This window comes from Geotrypetes seraphini, chromosome 2 (genome assembly GCF_902459505.1).
Source record: "Geotrypetes seraphini chromosome 2, aGeoSer1.1, whole genome shotgun sequence".
Lineage (NCBI taxonomy): Eukaryota > Metazoa > Chordata > Amphibia > Gymnophiona > Dermophiidae > Geotrypetes > Geotrypetes seraphini.
Window position 1 is genome coordinate 512,369,736 of NC_047085.1, and position 10,414 is coordinate 512,380,149.

The 10,414-nt window shown below is 42.0% G+C and overlaps 1 protein-coding gene across 1 annotated transcript; it reads right to left on the reverse strand.

Moving 5' to 3' along the window:
* Nucleotides 1-807: 807 nt before the first annotated feature.
* Nucleotides 808-4,962, reverse strand: LOC117354991 (zinc finger protein 723-like). The gene is made up of 4 exons (XM_033932948.1): nucleotides 4,893-4,962; nucleotides 2,567-2,824; nucleotides 1,885-2,069; nucleotides 808-873 (listed from the first exon to the last, which is right to left on the reverse strand). The coding sequence occupies exons 1-4, from the start codon at nucleotides 4,960-4,962 to the stop codon at nucleotides 808-810; spliced, it is 579 nt and encodes a 192-aa protein (XP_033788839.1).
* Between the last annotated feature and the right edge of the window lie 5,452 nt (nucleotides 4,963-10,414).

A 10,414-nucleotide genomic window follows, 5' to 3' on the forward strand; every position in this document is an offset into this window, starting at 1 on the left:
AGAATGGGCAATGAAGACATTGGATCATTATTTAGGAGAGGTAATTCACGTTAGTCATGGACCAAGTCGCCCTTAAATGGTTAGGTACCATGAGAAATAACAACGCTCAACTTACTAGGTGGTACCTAGCCCTACAAACCTTCAGATTTACGTTAGTACATCGTCCGGGGCGGTTGAACACTAACATCGATATCCTGTCCCAAATTCATGAAAATGCTGTTCAACCCCATGCTTATCAGGATAAGCACCTTTTTAGGGTGGGGGTATGTGACCATTCCGGCACCAGACCCACCAAAGTCCCAGTTAGGACAGAAGCCAGGGTACAAAAGAAAGCCTGGAAGGCAGTTTCTAGAGTAAGTCCTGTTCCTGATTCTGACAATTTCCCAGTTAACCACCGGAGGGAGCCTGATCTTGCTGAGAATATATTAGGTGATCAGTATCCAGGTCACCACTGGAGCTCTAGAGCTACCTTGAGCACTGCTGACTCAGCTAGGTTAGGGCGTGTCCCTGGACTACAAAAGCCAGCAGTGGAGAGCAGGCAGGCAGGCAGGTTAGGGACAAGGTTCCAACCTTTTCTCCCTGAGGATCTCCCTGGGTCAAACAGGTGCAATAGGCCTACAGCTATGGAGAATGGACAAGCCAAGGAACTGTCTTTGCTGGACGTGGAATCGCCGATGGAAATCCAAGAAAGCTTTGCTGAAATTGGTGGAAACTTTCCTGAGGACATGGAAGTTGGCTTGATTACCAGCTGCAAACAGTAAGTTTTGCTTTTCAAGAAACTGCTTTTGAAACTTTGGGACTTTAGAGCTAGTTGTTTGAGCTCATAATTTTTGGTTTTCTATAAAGCTGGGAGTGTTTCTGGGAAGAGGCTTGCTGTCACCCAGGGAGGGAATTTTGAAAGTCATTATTAATTCTTTTCTTAGCAAGCCTAAGGCACTCTCCTTTGCCCGGCAGTGATATGTGTAGGCTGCCGGAGGCTTTATTTTGAAGGACTGTAAATTGTGGAAACCAGTGCCAAGAACTTTATTTTGGTGGATTGGATCACCTGCGTGGAAGCAGGCTGTGCAAGCACTGAGGAGAGCTTTAACCTCAGTTGCAGTATTGACTGAGTCAGTAAGAAGGTGAAAGTTTGGACTTTATTTTGAACTATTTATTTTTCCCTTCTCTTTGAAGTTTGGCTTGTATGAATTTTTACTTTTGCCAAACTCATCTTTGTTTATGCTATCCTGACATTATTATTTTGATAAATAAAAGTGAAAGATTTTGGTTCAAACATCTACTTGTGTGGTTTTGATTATTGTTCCTGAACTGTGTCAGTCCAGTCCTGCAGGACGACTCCAGGCTGGGTCACATGCTAGTGTTCTTTTTCAATGTAGCCACTTGGAGTGCTGTGGTGTTCAGTGTGGGTTACAATAGGCATAGCTTGATGTTATGTAGGCTGGGGTTTCAAAAATCTGATTCCCATTTAAACTTTTACAACATTCTGCACAGCATATGTTTTCACTCCAATATGAATCGTCTTGTGTATTTTTAAAGCTGAGGAATCACTATATCTTTTCCCACATTCTGGACATTAATATGGTTTCTCTCCAGTATGCATCCTCTTGTGATTTTATAAATGTGACTGCTAACTAAAGCTTTTATCACATTCTGAACATGTAAATGGTTTCTCTCCAGTATGACTCCTCTTGTGAACGTTTAAATATGACTGCTTAATAAAGTTTTCACCACATTCTAAACAGGTATATGGTTTCTCTCCAGTATGAATCCTCTCGTGTATTTTTTAAATTGATAGCTGACTAAAGCTTTTCCCACATTCTGAACAGGTATATGGTTTCTCCCCACTATGAATACTCTTGTGCATTTTAAAAGCTGAGGTATTACTATATCTTTTGCCACATTCTGAACAGGTATAGGTTTCTCCCCAGTATGAATCCTCTCGTGTATTTTTAAAATTGATAGCTGACTAAAGCTTTTCCCATATTCTGAACAGGTACATGGTTTCTCTACAGTATGAATCCTCTTGTGTGTTTTTAAAGCTGAGGTATTAGCATATCTTTTGCCACATTCTGAACAGGAATATGGTTTCTCCCAGTATGAATCCTCTCATGTATTTTTAAAGTCGATTACTGACTAAAGCTTTTACCACATTCTGAACAGGTATATGGTTTCTCTCCAGTATGAATCCTCTTGTGTGTTTTTAAAGCTGAGATATTAGCATATCTTTTGCCACATTCTGAACAGGAATATGGTTTCTCCCCAGTATGAATCCTCTCATGTATTTTTAAAGCCGATTGCTGACTAAAGCTTTTACCACTTTCTGAACAGGTATATGGTTTCTCTCCAGTATGAATCCTCTTGGCATTTTTAAAGATGTGGGATCGCTATATCTTTTCCCACATTCTAGACATGAGTATGGTTTCTCTCCAGTATGAATCCTGTTGTGATTTTTTAAATGTGACAGCTGACTAAATCTTTTCCCACATTCTGGACATGAATATGGTTTCTCTCCACTATGAATCCTCTTGTGATTTTTTTAAATGTGTCAGCTGACTAAAGCTATTACCACATTCTGAACAGGTATATGGTTTTTCTCTAGTATGAATCCTCATGTGCCTTTTTAAAGCTGAGGAATCACTATATCTTTTCCCACATTCTGAACAGATATATTGTTTCTCTTCACTATGCACCCTTTTGTGCCTATTTAAAGCTGAGGGATCACTATATATTTTCTCACATTCTGGACATGAATATGGTTTCTCTCCAGTATGAATCCTCTTGTGATTTTTAAAAGGTGACAGCTGACTAAAGCTTTTACCACATTCTGAACAGGTATATGGTTTTTCTCCAGTATGAATACTCGTGTGCATTTTTAAAGCTGAGGGATTACTATATCTTTTCCCACATTCTGAACAGATATACGGTTTCTCTCCTGTATGAATCCTCTTGTGTGTTTTTAAAGCTGAAGGACCACTATATCTTTTCCCACATTCTGAACAAGTAAATTGTTTCTCTCCAGTATGAATCCTCTTGTGTGTTTTTAAAGCTGAGGGATCACAATATCTTTTGCCACACTCTGAACAAGTAAATCGTTTCTCTCCAGTATGAATCCTTTTGTGTGTTTTTAAAGCTGAGGGATCACTATATCTTTTCCCACATTCTGAACAGGTATATGGATTCTTTTCACTATGCACCCTTTTGTGCCTTTTTAAAGCTGAGGGTCCACTATATATTTTCCCACATTCTGGACATGAATATGGTTTCTCCCCAGTATGAATCCTCTCATGTATTTTTAAAGTTGATCGCCAACTAAAGCTTTTACCACATTCTGAACAGCTATATGGTTTCTCTCCAGTATGAATCCTCTTGTGCCTTTTTAAAGCTGAAGAATTACTATATCTTTTCCCACATTCTGAACAGGTATACGGTTTGTCTCCAGTATGAATCCTGTTGTGTATTTTTAAAGCTGAGAGATCACTATATCTTTTCCCACATTCTGAACAGGTATACGGTTTCTCTCCTGTATGAATCCTCTCATGTGTTTTTAAAGTTGATTGCTGACTAAAGCTTTTCCCACATTCTGAACAGGTATACGGTTTGTCTCCCGTATGAATCCTCTCGTGTGTTTTTAAAGTTGATGGATAATTAAAGTTTTTAGCACAGTGTGGGCATGTATATAGTTTCTCTCCAGTATGAATCCTCTTGTGTGTTTTTAAAGTTGATGGATAATTAAAGCTTTTCCCACATTCTGAACAGGTATACGGTTTCTCTCCAGTATGAATCCTCTTGTGCCTTTTTAAAGTTGAGGGATCACTATATCTTTTCCCACATTCTGAACAGCTATACGGTTTCTCTCCAGTATGAATCCTCTTGTGTGTTTTTAAAGCTGAGGGATCACTATATCTTTTCCCACATTCTGAACATGTAAATGGCCTCTCACTCTGATGGATCCTCTGAAGACATTTTAAACCTGTTTGATGATAAAAATTGTTATCACAATAAACAGATGGAGAATGTTTCTCTCTCATTTGGATTATTTTGTGCTTTCTTAGATACTGTTTTAAGTAATTAGTTTTATTCCTGTTTGTTTTACCGTATTTTTCACTCCATAAGATGCACCTGACCATAAGACGCACCCACCTGTAGAAGAGGAAAACCAAGAAAAAAATTTCTGAACCATATGGGGTGCCCTGTACCCTGTCCCCCCTCTGGTGGTCTAGTAGTAGGCTGGGACAGGGTACAGGGCACGTCTAGTGGTAGGCACAAATAGTGGCAGCCAGCCAGTCATCCAAGCCCCTAGCCAGTTCCCCCTCCCCCCGCAGGTACAATTTTTTTAACCCTCCGTCCCATTAAAAAAATCCCTCCCCGTCAAAAGCCACATCTTTTTTACACCCCTCCACCCCCCCCCCTGCAAACACCTGCCGTAATCATACATTATTAAAAATATCATCCTGGTGGTCTAGCGTGATTCCTCCCTGCTAGCCACCTTCTATTTCCCAGACAGGAGCAATGGAGGTCAGGCGCGAGCTTTCCGCGCTCCTGCCTGACAATGTGCTGCTTTCTGATTGGTTGCCGTCAGTTCTCGTGTCTTATGGAGTGAAAAATATGGTAATTGTTGAATTGTTATGGGTGAATATTCAGCCAGGGGCACTAAGCATAAGCTGATAACTAGATTAGTCCCAGATAGTCACATACTGGGCCATACCTGGGCACCGGCATTAAAAATCTGGTTCATTGGTGCTGGCTGGAAGCTATGTGGATATTGCCGGTATATACAGTGTAGTTCCCAAATAGCTAACAGAACACAGGACTGTTCTTACTTGCTCAGTTAGCTATGCGGTTAACAGCATTGAATGTCTCCACTGTACATCCGCATCATTTCGAGGTCTGACCTGACTCCATCACTGCCTGGATCGTGCTGGGATGGTCAGCGCTGCTACTGTTGCTTGTATGATGGACCATTTCCTAGTGATTGCTGCTCTGCTCCTCTCTTTCAGTCCTGAATGCTGCTGAACGGACTTTCCAGAGCGAGGGACTTATGAACCAACAAAATGATATTATAGTTATTTTTCTTATGCTTTTCTTACGTACTTTAGTTTTTAATTAGTACTTCCTTCTTTGTTTTCTGCTATGTACTCTCGTCTTAATTATATGTGAACCGAGTATATAAACCAAAGATTAGATTAGATGTCATCTCTACTCGCCAAAGAGTGATTCTAAAACGGAATCAGGTCGTGCTCCTTGGGGCGAACTCTCGGGAGGGATTGGGACTTTGCCTGCTCAGGGTTGTTTGCTGGCTGCTGTTTTCCTTGTGCTCCTCTACAACACACAATCTCAGGCCGTGACTTCTATCTCCTAAGTGGACCTTATTAAAGATCTAATAAGAGCTCCAACATTTAGATTGTCTTATGCCTCACGGAGACGTAGCTGCGTCTGGGAGAGGAGGTGCTGTTACTACAATGCTGCCCCTCAGAGTTTAGGGTCTTTGATCAAAATCGCCAGTCTAGAAGAGGATGGGGACTGGCAAGACTCAGGCAAAGGAGCTGCAGTATTTGTTGACTCTCTTCCTCATTCGGAAGCTTTACTACCGGAATTTTCTTTTCCCTCAGCCACCTATTATTAGTTTATTGCCCCCCCCCCTCTCCCCCGTGTGCATCTGAATGGGATAAGGTCTCCCAAACCATTGCAGATACGATCCCCCAAAGCATTGTAGTATAATGTCCAAGATGTCTCCAAAACTGTTGAATTTTTGGGGCAGGCCCAAAACATATGACTTAAAGAAGAGCCTGATTACATTTCGGACAAGAATGAGATGCAGTAATCCCCATCCGGGCTGCTCGTTCCGGTGGAATGCAAAGTCTCAGAACAATTTTCAATTGCATTTCCCAGTGGGTGATGTTAGGAGACACCTTTTGAATGTTCTTCAGGACCGGCTGGAGCTGCTGAGCCGTTAACTGACAGTGTAAGTCCTCAGCCCATGCTGCTGCTAAAATGTCCAGATTGGGGCCCCGATTGACAGTCCCGGATCCCCACAATATGAAACCGTAAAGGAATCCTCTGTTGGGCTGAAAGGCTAAAGAGTTCCGAAAGAGCCTCCCTGCTGTCCTTAGTAAGAAAAGTCACAGGTAGGGACTGCACATAATGGCGAATCTGGTAATAAGCAAATAGGTCATTAGACTGTAAGTCAAAAGTTTGTTGTAGTTCCACAAATGTTGCCAGGCTCCCCTCTTCTGAAAACAGGTGAAAAAGATACTGAAGTCCCTGTGCCTTCCCTCTAGAAAAGGCGGCAGTTTGCAATCCCGGCTGAAACGCTCCATCGCCCTGTATTGGTAAATATACGGACACCCCAGAAGACAGTTGTGCAGATTTACACACCCACTTCCAGGTTCGCCGAGCTGGCGCAAAGATCGGATAGTGGGATATCAAAGGAAGTATCCGTGGATCTGCCACATGCAAGAATTAGCTCACATGATACGGATCCAACAAAGATAGCTCCAATGGTGTAGCAGTAAAATCAGAAGTCCCTCTGAACCAATCATTAATATGTCTCATCTGACAAGCCATGGCATACCAACGTACATTCAATATACCATAGCTCCCCTTATCCCTAGGTAAGCACATCTGAAGAAATTGCATACGGGGGTCGCTTACCTCCGCAAAGAAAGTGTTGTAAATCTCGTTAACCGTGTATTATGGGTAAAACATAATAGCAGAGCCAGGACTTGAAAACGATATAACCATTTGGGAAAGAGCACCATATTAAAAAGGGCTACCCGACCCAACGTAAAGCCCCAATAGATTTTAAATTTGTCAAGTGCTTGCAATAGATATGTAATAGAGTGCGGGGGGTCAGTTAGCAAAAATAGGAGATCATCCGCAAAGGCTAACACTTTGAGGGAATGGTTCCCGATGTCCACACCCACAATGTCAGGGTCGAGAGCTACAGTACGAAGAAAGGGTTCTAAGTACAACAAAAATAAGAGGGGAGACAGGGGACAGCCCTGTCGGGTACCTCTTTCAATAGGGATTGGGTCAGTAATAATGTCATTGACGAGTAGTCTTGCTGTAGGTGTCGAATATAAGGCACGTAATGCTGCGGCGTACCAACCAGATATACCCATATAATTCAATACCTCAAAGAGGAATTACAGCATGTTTAAAGGGAAAACAACCCTTCAGACCGGCACTACCTTAGGATTTTTTATAGAACAGACTCCACTGGCTCTCAAAGCAGCATGCCTTGCTTCACTTAGGGAGCAAGGCTTACTGCTGAGGCACCTCTAAAAAAATGTTGGGGAGGTGGAGGAAATGGGGGGAGGGACCCAGCACGAGATCCGCCAGGTTTGACATCTCCGAGGTCGGACGGACCCCCAAACACGGCCCACCCAAGATCAATCTGGCACAAAAACGGAGACTAGGATCCCTAAACAAATTCCAACAGCCCTACCAAGGGAGATGGGTACAGCTCACTCACACCTGCTGAAGACTGAAAGAAGACTGACAGGACTAGGGGAAGGTACCTCTTATGTACTATTCTACAGTTTTGGTTTTAGTCTCTACCTGCTGGTCATGATGAGATATATAACCCACTCATAAAGATTAAACTGTACCGGTCCGGAGAGTGCTAAAGAACATATGTTTCCTTAATAGAACAAAATATTTGGGGTTAATGTCTAGAACAAGATGTTGGAGCCATGACAATAGGTCCCTGAAAATGAGCTAAAAGTCACACTAACATATTTGTTTATAGAAACATATTTTTCCTGTTTACCTAGTTAGGGCAAATATTAAGAACATAATAATTGCTATTGCTGGGTCAGACCAGTGGTTCATCGTGCCCAGCAGTCCGCTCACGCGGCGGCCCTTAGGTCAAAGACCAGTTGCCTGAGTCTAGCCTTACCTGCGTACGTTCTGGTTCAGCAGGAACTTGTCTAGCTTTGTCTTGAATCCCTGGAGGGTGTTTCCCCTATAACAGCCTCCAGAAGAGCGTACCAGTTTTCTATCACTCTCTGGGTGAAGAAGAACTTCCTTATGTTTGTACGGAATCTATCCCCTTTTAACTTTAGAGTGCCGTCTCATTCTCTCTACCTTGGAGAGGGTGAACAACCTGTCTTTATCTACTAAGTCTATTCCCTTCATTATCTTGAATGTTTCGATCATGTCCCCTCTGAGTATCCTCTTTTCAAGGGAGAAGAGGCCCAGTTTCTCTAATCTCTCACTGTACATCAACTCCTCCAGTCCCTTAACCATTGTAGTCGCTCTTCTCTGGACCCTCTCGAGTAGTACCGTGTCCTTCTTCATGTATTGATGAGCTCAAGTTATTTCCAATAGAATAGAACACGTGTGCAAGGTCAGCATGTTGTCCACTTCCTTCTATTGCTGACAAGAGATGACGCCAATAACATGTGATGGGTTAAGTCATTGTTGCTAAGCAAGTAAAATTAATGGGAAATCATATGACTTGGATAGACCCATTAGAATATTGTTGAAGTATGCAATTTGTAATTGGAGGACGTACCACCTACGTCTGTTTAATAATGAATTAATGAATTATGTCAATTTCCAATAAAATGATCAGCCACAGGTAATATGATGAGACTATTGACTGTGAACTTACCAACTTCCGTAAGCAGTCAAATACTCCTCAAAGCTTTGACTATTTTAACCACACTTTTGTGAAATATTTCTTTATTTGATCTCCCCTGAGATAGAATTAAGAACTGAGGAATATATGGAAGAATTGGGGGAATGGATGTAGCCTATCCACATAGTTTTTCCAACCAAACAAGGTCTTACATAGGGGCATCAATACCTCCTTTTTCTTACTGTCCATTCCTCTTCCTATGCACCAAAGCCTCCTCCTAGCCAAAGAGGCAAAAACTCATAGTAACTTTTTCATGTACATCATTGTTGGGTTGACTTCATACGCCAGAGGTGTGTGACTGAATTTTGTGCTAAACTTGGAAAGAGCAGTTATAAAACTCTTGAAATGTTCTCAACCCTGAAAAAAACAACTGCGTGGAAAGAGTTCTCTTCAGAAAATGAAGTGAAAAACACCACAGCCGTAGCGCTGAAAGCGATGTCAGATAAAAGCCTACTGCACGTGGATTGATTCATAAGTCAGGGCAACTATTGTTTTTCTCTTGAAAATGCGCCAACACTGGAAATCTAATATATACATTTGAAAGTGCGCAACACGTACTTCTTAATGGTGCCACCAGATGAGAGATGAGTGCAGCGTTCTGGAATTGATCACGTCCCCTATGTCAATCTTTTGGTAACAGTGGTGCATTTGAAAAGTTTTTGGTAAATTTCAAAACAAGGATGTCATTGACGCCATCAATGAGTATTTTGCAGGGTTTGTCAAAATCTATTTTACCAATAGGATGAAAAAAACTGGAAACTCACTGGACTAAGAGTTAGAGAATGATACGGGGAAAAAAATTTATCCCCGTCCCATCCCCGCGACCACCATCCCTGTTACCGCCTCATCTCTGCAACTATCGTCCCCACCATCCCCCGCAGTATCCCTACTAGCCTCAAATAATATTAATTAATCATATTAATTAATTATGGAAACCACAAATTGAAAAGAAACACAAAGTATACTGTATGAAGAAAAAATGTTAATTATCATTTATATTTGTTTTATTTTTCAGACACTCTTAAAATCAGGCCTAATGAAAATGCTTTCTTGCAGTGTACAAATTAACACATAACAAACAAGGTTTTATTTCTTAAATATTACACTCTTGGCTGTCTTTCCAGCAGCAGTGGAAGCACCGAGCAATGCTACTCAGTCCGATATCCTCATAACTCCATCTGGACCGGCAGGAGAGAGTGGGTTTCTGTTCCGATCCAGATGGAGTTAGGATAATCCGAACTCCATCTGGATTGGAATAAATCAACCTAAGACCGGCAGTAGGGATACAAGAAAAGTGCAGAGGAACTGGGTAAAAACAATTACGATTTACCATTGTGGCATTGGGAGGGAGAAAGCCCTGTCATTTGTAGCGTGGGGCACTGAAGGCAGGAGGGGATGGGCTTCCCTCCTTCTGTTTTCTCATATGATGGTATAGGTAGTCCAGGAATGTGGGAGGGGGCCCAGGGATGTAGGAGGAATGTCAGAAAGGTCTAGGGATGTCAGGGGGATGGGTGTAGGGTTCAACGGCTCAGCTGATCCTGGCAGGGGCAATCCTTATCAGCTGAGCCACTGGGAATCCCCAAAACTGGCTCAGCTGATAGGGATTCCTTCTGCCGAGATCAAAGTAGTTGGTGGCTACATCTACAAAACTTGCTTTTGTACATTTCTCACTTGGGCATTTTTATTTTTGAAAATGGGGAATAAAGTAGATGTTCTAAGGACCAAAACTTATACCTAGCTCATTTTCAAAAATAAAAGATAGATGTTTGG

Coding starts and splice junctions, on each gene's coding strand:
- LOC117354991 (XM_033932948.1), bottom strand. CDS start 4,962: ATGGTCCATCATACAAGCAACAGTAGCAGCGCTGACCATCCCAGCACG. Junction 2,825..4,892: donor CCAGGCAGTGATGGAGTCAG/GTCAGACCTCGA, acceptor ATACCTGTTCAG/AATGTGGTAAAAGCTTTAGT. Junction 874..1,884: donor AGAATGTGGCAAAAGATATA/GTAATACCTCAG, acceptor CCTGGGTGACAG/CAAGCCTCTTCCCAGAAACA.